Raw genomic sequence first — 18,273 nt, 5'->3', positions numbered from 1 at the left:
CTTTTTTACAAATACTCATAAATAAAATTTTGAATCATCACCAAAAAATATACAGATCTTTAGATTACTATAATTAAGAAGTGTGTAAAGTTTTAAGCAATTATCATAAATCATTTTGAGATACAGCAAGACATGTGAAAACCAGATGCTCCACAGGGTGCAGCTTTATACGACCGCAGATGTCGAACACTCAACAGTTGGGGCAAGTATGGACACAACATTTAAGCTTGATAAGGCTCTGAATTTGGATTGTGATTAAAAAGTTGACACAGCATAAGTTTCTGACACAGAATGAATGTGGTCCAATGAACCAGCTATTGAATATTAATCCTTTGGGCCCCTAATTCCTAAACCTTTGGGACCATAGCCCCCAAAATCAATCCCAAGCTTCCTTTTGTAGTTATAAACATTGTTGTTAAAATTTTATTGATCTCTTTTCACTTATTCAAAAGTTATTATCCAGGAACAATCCATCTTCGGACAATGCTGATGACGACTACATGATACCAATATATGACCAAACTTTTTTTAATTTTTGCAGTCGTATAAAAAGAAGAGAGGGTCTATGGACTGTAATGTGAACTGAGGGCACATTGGAAAGGGGCAGATATTTTTTACAGACCCAACATAAGAGTTATTGCAATGCTGACATTCTCTCTTATTGAGGCATCTGATTTAAAGTCCCAATCATGACCAGACATGGCTGTCAATTAAAACATCCGGCTCAACCATTTGAGATACTAGGATCAAGAAAATTGGCATGTTATAAACACTTGCATAATACATCCTTCATTTTATGCAATTATTTCATTGCATACAAAATGTGATGAAAACATTTCATGTTTAGTGGGTACAATGCAATAAAAACAAATAAAAAAATCACATGAAAAACGACGGATTTGAAGTCTAAAAAAATTAAATGGAATTTTATTTTGGTTGAATGATCAAAAGAATTGGTTGATGCATTATACCAGTCTCTTACGGTTAAGAATACTAAACAATGCAGAAGTGACATTATATTGGATCATGAGTCAATGGCGTATACCAGCCTCTAATGGTTTCCAATGCTTAACACCACAAAAGTGACATTGTATTGGATCAAAACCATTTCCATTAGGAAACCATTTCAATTAATCTTACCTTTCACTTTCTGGTAAAAATCCTGCATTTTTATCCACACCATTTGTTCTTTTTGATTTCATTATTGGACTAGAAGTTATTGCACATGCTCTACCATCTGTAACTTCTAAACTGTTACCAGATTCTGATTGGGCAGACCTCAATGGACTATTCTCTGAACTGGTGTCCTGTCTGATACAGCCAGAATCAGCATCCCTTTCAGTAAATAACTAATGTTATCAAACTCAACACAACATGTTAAAGAATTGTCCATTTTAAGAAACAAAGATGATAATTATTCAGGCTAAATTTTTAAATTTTGTATTTGTGAAATGCTGGCATATAAAAAGGTCTTATTTATTCTTATAAACTTTAAAACCTCTATTTAATTTTATTCATAAATACTTGCTAATAAAGGCGACTAATGTATTCTTATAAAATTAAAAAATATTTCAACAGTTAATAAAAATTCTTTTTATGGTATGAGGAAATACATTGCAATAGCTTTAATTCAACTGTATATTTTTAAAATGTCTACTTACATCTCATAGTCTTCCTAAAAATAAGAAATACACATGATTAAAGTAAACTGAATGAAACAAGTAGTTGAATATTTCATGTTAGGCATACCTGTCTATCAAAATATTGAAAAACTAGAAGTAGGTGTAGACAGATACAAAAAATGCTTGAACAGTACAAATGTTCATTTGTAAAACTGCTGAATTATTTATAGGACAAATTAAAGAAATATTTTAGTAAAGTTAACCAGCTCTAACTCAAATACTATATGGGAAATATAATGTAAAATTATAATTCAGTTTGACAACTTCAGACATAATATTTGTTTTATCATTTTTCGACCAACTTACTACTACACCTTAAAATTACTAGATTACCCAAAGGACAAAATTCTCTTTGGCAAAGTATGGCCTAGAATTTCAACTTCATCATGAAATATATAAAAAAAACACAGTCTATTGCTCAAATTGGTCTCTATCAAAAGCCTTAATATCAAACAAGGCAAAACAAATCTTTTCATAAAAATACATCATAGGCTCCAAAGTCCACTTATTTTGATTTCTGATTTTCTATGTTTAAATGCCACTTTTAAGCATCACTTTTGGGCTAATTCCTGGCGGCCAGTTTGTATTGGTTCAGGAAGCTGAAGTGCCTTGGAGAAAACCACAGACCTTTGATAGGAAAACTGACAATCCTAGTCAATTAAGATTGTGGTCAAGTGAACCCCCAGAAGCTTGGTTCGAACTCACAGCCTCAACTACTTAGACCACTCGGCCATCAAGTTCCCTTACTTATTCTAAAGATTAGATGCTGCACTAATTTTTGAGATGTTGTCAAATCATGAAGATTTTGTGCATTTTTCAGACCTAAAAGTTTTAGGAAAACGTAGACTTGCTACGTACAATCCAAAACTTTCTGCTACCCAAAGGTGACAAGAATAATATTGAATCCCAAGGCCAAAAAAAACAACTGCATCAGGGATGGAGGCCAAAGTAAATTATGCTAACAAATGATAAAAATCATGGGAAAATTGAACCAATACTGATGTAACAACACAGATAATGAAAAATAATGTATAATGTAAGGTGACAAAAGAAGTTAATGTGTATTAATATTAATATCAAACTATTGCTATGTGAATTTGAAGTATTTTGGTCGGTTTTGAAAAAAGCCAGCAAAATTATAGAACCTATTTTTTTCCTTTGTAACCCTACTCTTTTTGTTTTAACATTTAATTTCATTATCCATGTACTAACTTTTTTATGTATAATATATATAAGGAAATAAATTTAGAAAGTGTATGAAAAAATGTGTAAGCTTTACACTGTCAATGTTAGGAACTATATTAGTAGACAACATAAATCAAAGGATGATAACTATAGACTGCAGACCAGTAAATATTAAAAGCAGAAAGTGTAATATATTTACATAATTATGCAATATGCATAAAGGAAAAAAAATCATTGAGTATTAGTGCTAAAACTATGACTGCAACCTTCTCTGTCAAAGTTGTCTTTAGACTATACTGGTCGTTTTGTTTAGGCTAATTCTAATTTGTAAAAGTTGATTTGTTAATATACTTATTTGTTATGTAGTCAAAAAAGGAAAATCCTTATTATGATTTCCTTCAATAAGAATAAAAAGTAACTTCTAATCCGATGTACTTTAATTTGAGATCATATCACTTGATTTTGTATTTCCTTTAACAGGGGGTTTCCCCGTTATAGTCCAATCAAGATATGAGAGAATGTTAGTGTATTGTGACTTTAAACTTTAACTTTAATTTAATCTGAGTTTGGAAATAGCATGATTTAAATTACATTAGGGTAAATTTTAATTATAATTAATAATCAAAGAGCTGATAGCTCTGAGGTGGAAGAAGGTGAATAAAAGGTAACTTGAACAAGAAGTAATCGTAACAGGATGCTGTTAGAAAGTCTCCCAAACAAAGCTCCCATATTCTTTTGATTTGTTTAATTGTCCCATACAAGAATATATATGGTTTAGGGGTGGGAATCTTGACTGTTTACAAGTTTTCAAACAAGAGGGGGTGGGGTGACCCCCTAGGGACTTCCCTTTTATTTCATTTCATTTGTTTTATTGTCCCCTACAAGAATAAATATGGTTTAGGGGTGGAGATCTGAACTGTTTACAAGATAATAGAAGATTCTCAAATTGAATGGGGTCGGGGTGACCCCAGGGACTTCCCTTCAATTTCATTTCATTTGTTGTATTGTCCCCTACAAGAATATATATGGTTTAGGTGTGGGGATCTGAACCATTTACAAGATAATAGAACATTCTCAAATTGAACAGGGTGGGGGTAACCCCTATGGACTCTCCCTATATTTCATTTGATGTTTTATTGTTCCATACAAGAATATATATGGTTTAGGGGTGGGGATATGGATTGTTTACAAGTTTTCAATCAAGAGGGGTCTGGTGACCCCCTAGGGACTTTCCTTTTATTTCTTTTCATTTGTTTTATTGTCCCCTACAAGAATATATATGGTTTAGGGGTAGGGATCTGGACTGTTTACATTATATCAGCACATTTTCAATTTGAATGGGGTGGGGGTGACCCCTAAGGACTTCCCTTTTATTTCATTAAATTTGTTTTATCCACGGGGGGTCAACTTCCTATTATTGGGTATACGGGGATGTGCCAAAAATATGGGTCATAATTTTGCAAGATTTTATATAAAAATGACTCTCCTTTTTAATGACATCCTATATTAAAATGCATTTGCGTTTGATAACTATATATTGATTTGGGGTATGCTCTACATATCATATATAAATATGCTATTGAGAATCTTACATTATTAATGGTCAATTATTATATTAAATTAAATCAATTCATTTGAAAGTTCACCTTTCAAACAAAGTGCTTTCAAATAAGTTCCCAAATGAACACCGATGAGTTAGTGCTTATATAAGCATGGGTCATATTCTTTAAATATTGTATATAAGTATAGGTCATTCTTTCTTAAATATTTATATAACTATAGGTACTGAATTTCTGTGAATGTTATATTAAAATGGGTACGTTTTTTGAGGCAAAAATGGCACACCCCTACCAAGAAAATATCGAAGTTACCCCCCCGTGGTTTTATCGTCCCATTCAAGAATATATATGGTTTAGCCTTAGGGGTGGGGATTTGGACCGTTTACAAGATAATAGGATATTCTCAATTTAAAGGGGTGGGAATGACCCCAAGGGATTCCCCCTTTATTTCATGTGATTTGTTTTATTGTCCTATGATCATTTCTGAAGACTGTGTGTGTTTATCACTTAAAGTTTTCAAGTTCTGACATGGGGGTTTTTAGTGCGCAATAACAATTTGAAAGGTTACAATTTTTAGCGAAGTATTTTGCACGATCTGGATTGTCTAGAAAAAGTGTCATATTTGTATGATAAACTTACATGCCTTTTTCTTAAGTCTGTTTGCATTATTTTAGTTGTTAAATCCGTAGAAAGGATGAACATGTAGCTAGCAGACCAGGGTTTATTTTCTTGTGTAAGAATATTAGATGCTTGTTGAAATTTCCAATTTTGAATTATGCACAAAAATGGACCTTTAACAGGTTGGGAACAACACTCCAAATGAGGGGTAACCCTCATTGGAAGAACATTACAACCCACTGTAAACTAGAGGCTCTAAAGAGCCTGTATCTCTCACCTTGGTCTATGTGAATATTAAACAAAGGAAGCAGATGGATTCATGACAAAATTGTGTTTTGATGATGTGACGTGTTTGAACAACTTACTTTACTAAACATTCTTGCTGCTTACAATTATCTCTATCTATAATGAACTTGGCCAAGTAGTTTCAGTGGGAAATGTTAGTAAAATTTTACCAATTTTATGAAAATTGTTAAAAATTGAGGACAATAACTCCTTAGGGGGTCAATTGACCATTTTGGTCATGTTGACTTAATTTTAGGTCTTACTTTTCTGTACATTATTGCTGTTTACAGTTTATCTCTATCTATAATAATATTCAAGATAATAACTAAAAACAGCAAAATTTCCTTAAAATTACCAATTCAGGATCAACAACCCAACAACCGGTTGTCCAATATTTCTGAATATTTTGAGGCAAATAGGTCTTGACCTGATAAAAAATTTAACCCCGTCAGATTTGCTTTAAATGCTTTGGTTTTTGAGTTATAAGCCAAAAACTGCATTTTACCCTTATGTTCTATTTTTAGCCGTGGCAGCCATCATGGTTAGATGGCTGGGTCACCAGATACCATTAAGATGCCATAAAGATGATTATGGCCAAGTTTGGATTAATTTGGCCCAATAGTTTCAGAGGAGAAGATTTTTCTGAAAGATTACTAAGATTTACGAGAAAATGGTTAAAAAATGACTATAAAGGGCAATAACTCCTAAAGGGGTCAACTACTTATTTGTAAATCTTACTTTGCTGAACATTATTGCTGTTTTTAGTTTATCTCTATCTATAATAATATTCAAGATAATAACCAAAAAATTTCCTTAAAATTACCAATTCAGGGGCAGCAACCCAACAACGGGTTGTCCGATTCATCTGAAAATTTTGGGGCAGATAGATCTTGACCTTATAAACAATTTTACCCCCGTGTCAGATTTGCTCTAAATGCTTTGGTTTTTGAGTTATAAGCCAAAAACTGCATTTTACCTCAATGTTCTATTTTTAGCCATGGCGGCAATCTTGGTTGGTTGGCCGGGTCACCGGAAACATTTTTAAAACTAGATACCCCAATGATGATTGTGGCCAAGTTTGGTTTAATTAATAATTGGCCCAGTAGTTTCAGATGAGAAGATTTTTGTAAAAGTTAACACCAACGGACGACGACGACGACGGACGCAAAGTGATGAGAAAAGCTCACTTGGCCTTTTGGGCCAGGTGAGCTAAAAATGAGCATCTTTATATTCATATTATTTGATGAAACTTTTCCCAAAGAACTATGCATCTATCAAGCACTAAATGGTCAAAACATGTCAAAAGAATTTTGTGAATCTTCTTTATTAATTTGACCCCTCATTTAGAAAAGTTGTTCCAAATATAATGAATTTTCCCACTTTTGAGTTAAAAATCTTAAAACTTTTCTTTCTTTTTTTTTCAACAGTAAAATGACCCCTTGATTTAGGGACAGTCCCTCATTTAAGGGACACCATTCATAATGGGAATGGAGGGTCCCAACCTGTTTGTTGGTCTTTGTGAAAAAAGAATAGTACATTGTCCTTTAAATGATTTAATTGAATACAAAAATAAAATATGTTACAACAAGTATTATGTCAATAAATTAGTGAAGAAAAATACTATTTATTATCTTTATGGTAGTACTGAATCATTGCATTTTGTCAATCAGTCATGCTTTTATTCTTAAGCTGTGAAAGAACCTGCTTGCAGATGAAAATTCACATGCCATGTTCACGTTTTCACAGCTAGATGAAAACAACACAAGTTCAAAATCTAGCATGTTAGAATAATCATCAGAGAAAACGTTTTTGATTTGCTTATTAATTGATCATGAGAAACACAGAATTTGATTGGCTGAACATGATTGTCCAACTACGGAACAAAATAAGGAACAGATGATTTACACTAAATTGTGTTTTAGAGTTTTTTAACAATACCCTTAATATTAATATTTTTTAATAAATGCAAGGACGTATCATAAAACGTCCTTGATAAGAATAAAGAGAATGAACACAGGGCGAACATACATTATGGGGGAAAGAACTCAGGACCAACAGCGAAACATGTAAACAGGGAGAGTTGTCCCGATACCAAATTCACGCATGTGTACTACAAATATCTACAGTAAAAACATCCGGCTACAAGTAAACAAATAACGTTCATGTAGATGAGATGAAATCTAATAATTTACATAAATAAAAGGGTACATATTTACGATAGTGATTGTTTTTCAATCCTAATTTACAAATTAAATGATTCAGATGCTTAATCATGTGTAAAAATCGGTGTCAGGAACCAGAAGTTGTTATGAAATTGTAATACACAGAAACGAATGCGGCATACAGAGGTTCAATGATTTTAAAGTCAGCACCATAGGCCTTCAGAAGACTTGAAGTCTTCTTCCACCAAAAATATCCTTACAAATAGTTATTGTAACAGGAAATGAAAATCTATGACTATTTCAATAAAGCTTTATACTCTCTTGTAAGAAATGGAAAAACTAGATCTGTTATGTAAAAAGTTTAGAAAAGAACATTGACTTACCTTTTCATCAGCACTAATTCCATTTGAACGACCATTATGTAAATATTTCTGATTATCTTCTTCGCTGTGGTAGGGCTCTGGTCCTATCCAACTTAATATAACCGGTAAATATGCTAAACCATGGAATAATCCAAACACAACAACAGTAAAAAATACCTAAAATAGAAAACAGTTGCATTCAAAACAAATAAATGGACAGCACCCTATAGATAAGTATTATTTCAGTTTTGATAAGAGACCCTGTAACTAGAATGCTTACATGAGACTTTTTTTTATTTCATTTTAACTTGAAGTATTCATTGGATTATAAATCAGAATAACATTCGCCTAGTTGGTTTAGAGGCTACCATTTTATGAACTCTTCAAACCCAAACTGTTGTGACTTAATGAAATCAGAAGGTAATTCTGTCATGTTTGGTTCAATTCAAATGTAGACTATGAGATTGATTGATTGATTGGTTTGTGTTTAACACCACTTTCAGCACTGTTGGTTATTTTGTGGTGGATAGTTTTATTTATTGGAGGAAATTAAGAAGCAAGGAGACGTAAACTATGGAAAATTTTGTATAGACACATAAATAGTGAATGCCATGTTTTGACACATGTTTTACCAGAGGTAAAAATCTGCTTTATTACACTTTAAGCCTAAGTGTTACTTAAGTTTTTAAATTGGATGTTAAGTAATCATTCAGTTTTTTATTTTAAGGTATTATACTATAACAACCATCCGCTTTTAATATAGCTCACACATGATCAATTATCTCTGCAAGGGGGATAGAAAATCAGCAAAGGGATAGATTAAAATGTCTCCATCATATGAACCAATCAAAATCTGGCTTTCTATTGTGAAGTATAATAAATTTTACCATAAAATGTAGGCTTTTAAAAATTGCTATGCTCATTAAAAATATCTTTTAGCAGTTGATGGTGGGTTGAGTCATGTGTTGAAGGAAGAGGTGTATAATTTGGATAAAATAGCCTGGTTATTAAGGACATTATCTGGTTCTCAAACTGAATCTGAGGGAACTCGAATGTTGTTCTGAATTTCCAAAAAGATTTATATTCAATGTGAATGACACAGCCAGCTATCTTAAAATTAAATAAAAAATTAACCGGCCTCCTAGGAAAATTCAAAACAGAAAGTCCCTAATCAAATGACAAAATCAAAAGCACAAACACATTTAACAAAAGAATAACAACTGCCATATTGGTGATTTGGTACAGGCATTTTCTTATTTAGAAAGTGGTGGAATAAAAACTGTTTTTAAAGCTAGCTAGCTATCTAAGGGAGACAACTGTAATTTTATAAGAATCTGTAATTTTCATTGAGAATGTTTGTTGCAATTTTTGGAAAAGTTTTTAGATTAAATGTGAAATAAGAGATTGACATATGGAACTGACACATTGGTCTTTAATTTAAGACAATATGATTGCACTTCAAAGTCTTTAGGATTTTATTGTGTTGTTTGGTTGTTGTATCAATGATATACACCACACATCTGCTGTCAGTGCTGTATCAATGATATACACCACACATCTGCTGTTAGTGCTGTATCAATGATATACACCACACATCTGCTGTTAGTGCTGTATCAATGATATACACCACACATCTGCTGTTAGTGTTGTATCAATGATATACACCACACATCTGCTGTTAGTGCTGTATCAATGATATACACCACACATCTGCTGTCAGTGCTGTATCAATGATATAAACCACTCATCTGCTGTCAGTGCTGTATCAATGATATAAACCACACATCTGCTGTCAGTGCTGTATCAATGATATACACCACACATCTGCTGTCAGTGCTGTATCAATGATATACACCACACATCTGCTGTCAGTGCTGTATCAATGATATACACCACACATCTGCTGTCAGTGCTGTATCAATGATATAAACCACACATCTGCTGTCAGTGCTGTATAATGATATACACCACACATCTGCTGTCAGTGCTGTATCAATGATATACACCACACATCTGCTGTCAGTGCTGTATCAATGATATACACCACACATCTGCTGTCAGTGCTGTATCAATGATATAAACCACACATCTGCTGTCAGTGCTGTATCAATGATATAAACCACACATCTGCTGTTAGTGCTGTATCAATGATATAAACCACACATCTGCTGTCAGTGCTGTATCAATGATATACACCACACATCTGCTGTCAGTGTTGTATAATGATATACACCACACATCTGCTGTCAGTGCTGTATCAATGATATACACCACACATCTGCTGTCAGTGTTGTATAATGATATACACCACACATCTGCTGTTAGTGTTGTATCAATGATATAAACCACACATCTGCTGTCAGTGCTGTATCAATGATATACACCACACATCTGCTGTCAGTGTTGTATCAATGATATAAACCACACATCTACTGTTAGTGCTGTATCAATGATATACACCACACATCTGCTGTTAGTGCTGTATCAATGATATACACCACACATCTGCTGTCAGTGTTGTATCAATGATATACACCACACATCTGCTGTTAGTGCTGTATCAATGATATACACCACACATCTGCTGTCAGTGCTGTATCAATGATATACACCACACATCTGCTGTTAGTGCTGTATAATGATATAAACCACACATCTGCTGTCAGTGCTGTATCAATGATATACACCACACATCTGCTGTTAGTGTTGTATCAATGATATACACCACACATCTGCTGTTAGTGTTGTATCAATGATATACACCACACATCTGCTGTCAGTGCTGTATCAATGATATACACCACACATCTGCTGTCAGTGCTGTATCAATGATATACACCACACATCTGCTGTTAGTGCTGTATCAATGATATACACCACACATCTGCTGTCAGTGTTGTATAATGATATACACCACACATCTGCTGTTAGTGTTGTATCAATGATATAAACCACACATCTACTGTTAGTGCTGTATCAATGATATACACCACACATCTGCTGTCAGTGCTGTATCAATGATATACACCACACATCTGCTGTCAGTGTTGTATAATGATATACACCACACATCTGCTGTTAGTGTTGTATCAATGATATACACCACACATCTACTGTTAGTGCTGTATCAATGATATACACCACACATCTGCTGTTAGTGCTGTATCAATGATATACACCACACATCTGCTGTCAGTGCTGTATCAATGATATACACCACACATCTGCTGTCAGTGCTGTATCAATGATATACACCACACATCTGCTGTCAGTGCTGTATCAATGATATACACCACACATCTGCTGTCAGTGCTGTATCAATGATATACACCACACATCTGCTGTCAGTGCTGTATCAATGATATACACCACACATCTGCTGTCAGTGCTGTATCAATGATATACACCACACATCTGCTGTCAGTGCTGTATCAATGATATACACCACACATCTGCTGTCAGTGCTGTATCAATGATATACACCACACATCTGCTGTCAGTGCTGTATCAATGATATACACCACACATCTGCTGTCAGTGCTGTATCAATGATATACACCACACATCTGCTGTCAGTGCTGTATTAATGATATAAACCACACATCTGCTGGCAGTGCTGTATATAATATAGAATAACAAATCTTATATCTGATAAATTCTGATTCCTGACTTTGTACTAGTGAAATATAACTAAATCAATGCATTTCTAATCTATTTATACTTACTCTAAAAAATAAAGCAAATCCATAACTATTACTTCTAGATAGCAGTAAAAAAGCTAAAAATGTACTGAATCCACCACTAAACACAGCTGGTCCTATGGCAGCTAAAGCTTTAATTGGACGTTCTACAAATGGATAAATAAGTATCTTTACAAAGTTATAATTTTTCCAAATATACATATAAATAACCTGCAACAAGGTATTAACTATTTAAAATTCTATTGTCAGAGATTCTTTGAAAATGCACAAGTCATTTAGAGCACCATTAAGCAAGTATCAAATGCTAGTCAAACTTCCTGACACTTTTAAAATAGATAAACTTGAAATGCAGGTCTATGCTATTCAGTTTTAATCTCCCAAGTCATACACCAAACTGTAGACAAAAGTGCCTATTGATATCTGTCAACATTAATGTGTACTTTAGTGGCATAAATCAAACATCAATCAATCAATCTCTATTCTGCAACCATAGAGAAAAGGTATATAATGAGCTAAATGGTATTAAATCTGATAATTTCAATATGATTATAAACAGATATTTGTTTGAATCCCCTTCACTTTATTGAGAGCAACTGAACTGAATGATCTGACCAAGTACATTAATATCATATACCTAAATGGTAAATATTCCATATTGTAGTTTACACAATTGATGATTGATATTCCTTAAATTAATTTCTTACCATTTTTGTCTCCCAGGATTGTCATATATGTATGTCCTATATGTGCAGAATAGTCCACTGCCAATCCTACAGACAAAGTCAATAAGATACTACTAGCAGTGTCAATAGTCACATCCCAAAAATATAATGTTCCTGCAACGTCAATCTGAAAAGTAATTTGAAAGTAATATAGTGACTCAAAAAATTTACTGTTCCAGCAATGTCAATATGAACAAGAAGTTGCACATGTAGTTCAACAAAATATACTACCCTTTGTTATATGACATTGACAAGAAATTCGGTCAACTGTGTACTTTCTAAAGTGTCTTGTATCTGAGGATTGCACAATGTGCTTTTTTTTAATTGAGAGAGCTAGTAAATATTTTTTAATCACTATCAAAATAATATTTAAGCATTGGACTTCTTAAATCATAACTGGTATGAACATTTAACTTACCAATGTAAATATGACACATGTAAACACAATCAAACTTGTCCATAAGTTGGCAATTAACAGTAGAGTCAAAATAAACACACAAACACCTGCCAAGGCTAAGTTCCTGTATAACTCTACTTGAAGAATCTGAAATTGTATATAAAAGTTAGTATTTAAGGTCGATCATAAGTAAATGTTTTTTGAGACAGAATTTTCTTATAATTTGCCAAAATGAAGATTTTACTATGCTTTTTTCAAAAATATAATAAAAAGTAATAGTCACCGTGCTATTTTCCAAGCTATGAGTCGTTGAAAATTGCCTAAATTTGGTTAGTTTGTTCATGAAATAACACATACGAGTGCATAAAAAAAATTCTATGAGATAGAATTTTGAAATAAATTGTGAGAAGATAGGTTTTATAATATGTTTTAAGAAAATAAAAAGAAAACATGGTGTTACCGAACTTGTTTTCTTGCCACAAGTAAAAATAAAAAAAATCCCTATAAGCCCAGTATAAATTTTGTACTAAAAGAGTTATCTCCCCTTAAATGGCTCATTTGAAAAAAATGATTTTAAAAACCACAAAAGGTTGATATTTTTTAAAATATTATGAATAATACAATAAATTAACAAGTTTTCTTTATATAAATAAACAGTCTAACCATAAAATTGCAAATCTGTTTCCAAATTTGCTGATTTGGGCAAATAACTAGACAGATTTTGTACTGTGATTGTACAATCCAAGATGGCGGTATACCACAAATCTACCTTAAATCTAAGTAAAATTATATCTCAAATTATGTTGACATAAAGCCTATTAAAATGTTTTAGAAAGCTCTCATTGTAGTTTCCTAGAAAAATGTGATGAAAATTTCATACATGGTCATAAAGTATTCATTTTACAGGATGTTATCAGCAATGAACCAGAAACCATGTCTCTCAGTATTGCATGCCGACATAAAGCTGGATAACAAATATCTGAAAGTTCTTATCTGTAGTTCTGTATAAAAATTTGTGAAAAAATTCATACGTGGCCATTATGATTAGAATATAAATATTTGGTAAGCAGGCAGCTGATGAGTGATGATTCTAAAACCACATTGAGCTTATAGCATGCTGGTATGAGGCCTGACAACAAATTTCTGGAAACCATTATTTGTAGGTCTTTAGAAAAATTTTACTAAAACTTATAGAAACAACTATGTGCTCTTTTGTATTCTAATAGAAACCTAAGGATGTAGACATTAAATGAGTTACAAACATACCTTATTTGTTTCATAGGTAAGATACTGAACAGCATATGGAAAACATTTCCCTGAGGTGAACCCCATCATGTCTGTAATATCACGTAAACTTTCCATGGCTTTAATCTCTTTTTTACTATCTTCCTGGTAAGTATGTATAAATGGAATGTATGTACCCTGGAAAAAAAGACATTTATATTGTTATTCCTTGTTCCTGCGTTCCTACCATCCTCATATTATGGTATATTGAAATGGTATCTGTAACATGGCATTAAAGTAACAGAAAACAATATCCAAGATGGACATATGATCAGACACATATTAGGACTTAAAAATATTATAAATTTTGTGATTTGGAATATTTATACATACAAAATTTATAAATAGGTATAAACTGCTGGTTCTTTTGAATATCACAAATATTCACCAAAATTCAAAGATCAGAAGAGGACACAATTATATTAAATTTTTATAAAAAATGCAGGGGAAAAATTCATAGTTTTGATAGATATTAAGGAGCTATTGAACTAATGCATGAACAAAGTAAACTTTCTGTTTTATTTTCTATAATTAATCAATCAAACATTTTTATTTCAATGAAACAGTTTTGAAATTGCTTATCTATGACAACACATCTATATTTATTTTCACACATTTGATTTTAAAAAAAAATTACCTCTTTGTTTTGTAGCATTTCAACATTAAAACAGATACATATATAAGGATATTTTAGGTAAAAATTCAAATTTCAGTGAAAAGTGAGGCTAAATAAGGCCCATTTGTTTTTCATTCTGATTATAATGTACATGTATCACTCCCAATTTTTGAAGTATCCTTTTTCTGATCAAATATTACTATAATCCATGCATTTCATACAAATCTATAATCAAGCACACCTTTTTAACATGTATATTCTACAAGTCATGAAGGTACACAAAAAAATATTGATTTTTATTCATTTTCATCACGCATTTAAATATTAATAACATAAACATTTTAATATAAATTTCATTGTTATCAATCAATAAAGAAATATTAATCCTGCATTTTTAAATCTCTCCCAAGATGTTGCAGATAAAAGTTAAATACAGCATATCTTTCTCAAATAAATCTCTCTTAGTATATAAATTGACTGCAATATAACTATTTTTCAAAAGACGTGAATATTGTTTCAAATGAGGAGTTTTTTTTTACGACCTTGACTACTCATTAGGGTCTAGCACAGAATAATTGTTTGGAAAAAATGTATGAATGAATTTATATTGTTCCTTTTAGTATCTTCTTCCTCTTTTTATTATGTCAATTACCTGTAAGAGAGGAGGAGTTGTATTGGTGAACTTTACGTATGGACTGAAAGCTTGTCCAATTCTTGTCTCTGTGATAAACGTATATAACAGCTGAGCAAATGCATAGTTAGAATATGGATATCCATCTGAAATATTAATCAAAATAATCTATAAACTTGAAAAACTAAATCCTAACAAATACCGTAATTTTCAACCTCCTTAAACAGAAATAAATTGCTTCATGTAAATTTTTTTACTTAATGGACTAATAGAATACTGAGAATATTGTATAAATAACTTAACTTCCTTTACAAATTGATTGTTGTTGATAAAGAGGAATAGAAGTAGCTATGATAAAAGATCCTTAATGGATTTTAGAAAACGATCCATTACTAAATCAATACTATAAATATTAATGACAAAAACCATTCCAGTTTTGCCTTATTGAAATAAAACAGAGAAAATTATCAATACTTCTTTCTCTTGTTACAAAGTTGCCATTATTTTATTATCAATGCTGGTCAGAACAGATTTCACATCTCTTGTCTTATCAGAAAGACAACTTCATCAAATTATGGTCACAATAGTCATTACTGGTGCTTTGACCTATAGTAACTACATACAGTATAACCAATTGATTATATATCTGAAGTTTGATTCAAATTCATCAACTAGGCAACTGGATTCAAAACAAAAGTGTTTTACTGGCCTAACACCAAACTTTATAGATCAGGCATGCTATCCTTTGTTCCAACCTAATGCTATCCTTTGTTTCAATCTAATGCTATCCTTTGTTCCAACCTAATGCTATCCTTTGTTCTAATCTAATGCTATCCTTTGTTCCAATCTAATGCTATCCTTTGTTCCAACCTAATGCTATCCTTTGTTCCAATCTAATGCTATCCTTTGTTCCAATCTAATGTTAATGCTATCCTTTGTTCCAATCTAATGTTATCCTTTGTTCCAACCTAATGCTATCCTTTGTTCCAATCTAATGCTATCCTTTGTTCCAATCTAATGCTATCCTTTGTTCCAATCTAATGCTATCCTTTGTTCCAACCTAATGCTATCCTTTGTTCCAATCTAATGTTATCCTTTGTTCCAACCTAATGCTATCCTTTGTTCCAATCTAATGTTATCCTTTGTTCCAACCTAATGCTATCCTTTGTTCCAACCTAATGCTATCCTTTGTTCTAATCTAATGCTATCCTTTGTTCCAATCTAATGCTATCCTTTGTTCCAATCTAATGCTATCCTTTGTTCCAATCTAATGCTATCCTTTGTTCCAACCTAATGCTATCCTTTGTTCCAATCTAATGTTATCCTTTGTTCCAACCTAATGCTATCCTTTGTTCTAATCTAATGCTATCCTTTGTTCCAATCTAATGCTATCCTTTGTTCCAATCTAATGTTATCCTTTGTTCCAACCTAATGCTATCCTTTGTTCCAATCTAATGCTATCCTTTGTTCCAACCTAATGTTATCCTTTGTTCCAACCTAATGCTATCCTTTGTTCCAATCTAATGCTATCCTTTGTTACAACCTAATGCTATCCTTTGTTCCAACCTAATGTTATCCTTTGTTCCAATCTAATGTTATCCTTTGTTCCAATCTAATGCTATCCTTTGTTCCAATCTAATGCTATCCTTTGTTCCAACCTAATGTTATCCTTTGTTCCAACCTAATGCTATCCTTTGTTCCAATCTAATGCTATCCTTTGTTCCAATCTAATGCTATCCTTTGTTCCAACCTAATGTTATCCTTTGTTCCAACCTAATTCTATCCTTTGTTCCAATCTAATGCTATCCTTTGTTCCAACCTAATGTTATCCTTTGTTCCAATCTAATGTTATCCTTTGTTCTAATCTAATTCTATCCTTTGTTCCAACCTAATGCTATCCTTTGTTTCAACCTAATGCTATCCTTTGTTCCAATCTAATGCTATCCTTTGTTCCAACCTAATGCTATCCTTTGTTCCAATCTAATGCTATCCTTTGTTCCAATCTAATGCTATCCTTTGTTCCAATCTAATGCTATCCTTTGTTTCAATCTAATGCTATGCCATTTCGTACCTTATGAAAGGTTTATATGTAATATCATTTCGTTCCTCATGGAAGATTAATATGTATGCCATTTTGTACCTCATCGAAGATTTATATGTTATACTATTTCGTACCTCATGGAAGATTACTTTGTATGCTTTTTTCTTGTACCTCATGAAAGATTATTATGTATGGCATTTCATTTTTATGTGTTACGTGTCTTGGTGAAAACTGTTTCAAAGATGTATAGTCCACATGCGCATAATAAACAATTACTCAATCATGAATAATTTATATGTTCCTTATGATATGATATTTCTAATTTTAATGCCAAATTAGAGTTTTTACCCCAATTTCATGGTCCACTGAACATAGAAAATGATAGTGCGAAGTTCAGTTATATTTAACAAGAATGTGTCCCAAGAACACGATGTCCCACTGGCACTATCATTTTTCATGTTCGGTGGAACAAGTTGATTGGACTTCAACTTCATCAAAAACTACCTTGACCAAAAACTTTAACCTGAAGCGGGACGAACGAACAGACGGACGAACGGACCCATAGACCAGAAAACATAATGCCCCTCTACTACCGTAGGTGGGGCTTAAAAAACAACATTAAAATCATTAAAAACTATACAAAAATATGATACGAAATAGCTTACATGTATTAAGTCCATGAGGTATGAAATGGTAGATGCATTTGGCCCATTGGGAACGAAATGGATATTATCACAGGTACAAAATGGTAAATGTTGGGTACAAAATGACAGATTTGGGTACAGAATGGCAGAGGTACGAAATGGTCAGGGTATGAAATGACTTGCTTCCCTTTGTTCCAACCTAATGTTATCCTTTGTTCCAATCTAATGCTATACTTCGTTCCAATCTAATTTTATCCTTTGTTTCAATCTAATTCGGCCTTTGTTCCAATCTAATGCTATCCTTTGTTCCAACCTAATGCTATCCTTTGTTCCAACCTAATGCTATCCTTTGTTCCAACCTAATGCTATCCTTTGTTCCAATCT

At 32.6% G+C, this 18,273-nt stretch overlaps 1 protein-coding gene across 2 annotated transcripts in view; it reads right to left on the bottom strand.

The window, feature by feature from the left end:
• The window catches only part of LOC143053966 (patched domain-containing protein 3-like), a 62,625-nt gene that overhangs the window by 7,707 nt on the left and 36,645 nt on the right, over positions 1 to 18,273 (bottom strand). For both annotated transcript variants that reach the window (XM_076226797.1, XM_076226802.1), the window contains 8 exons: positions 15,226 to 15,350; positions 13,940 to 14,095; positions 12,695 to 12,820; positions 12,259 to 12,403; positions 11,579 to 11,700; positions 7,875 to 8,030; positions 1,662 to 1,675; positions 1,141 to 1,335 (listed from right to left, as the gene is read on the bottom strand). In XM_076226797.1, coding sequence (XP_076082912.1) covers positions 1,141 to 1,335; positions 1,662 to 1,675; positions 7,875 to 8,030; positions 11,579 to 11,700; positions 12,259 to 12,403; positions 12,695 to 12,820; positions 13,940 to 14,095; positions 15,226 to 15,350 — 1,039 coding nt within the window. The remainder of the gene's footprint in view (positions 1 to 1,140; positions 1,336 to 1,661; positions 1,676 to 7,874; positions 8,031 to 11,578; positions 11,701 to 12,258; positions 12,404 to 12,694; positions 12,821 to 13,939; positions 14,096 to 15,225; positions 15,351 to 18,273) is intronic.

Source organism: Mytilus galloprovincialis, chromosome 1 (genome assembly GCF_965363235.1).
Source record: "Mytilus galloprovincialis chromosome 1, xbMytGall1.hap1.1, whole genome shotgun sequence".
NCBI classification, from domain to species: Eukaryota; Metazoa; Mollusca; class Bivalvia; order Mytilida; family Mytilidae; genus Mytilus; species Mytilus galloprovincialis.
The sequence above is the reverse complement of the archived record's forward strand: the minus strand, read 5'-3'. Positions and strand labels throughout refer to the sequence as shown.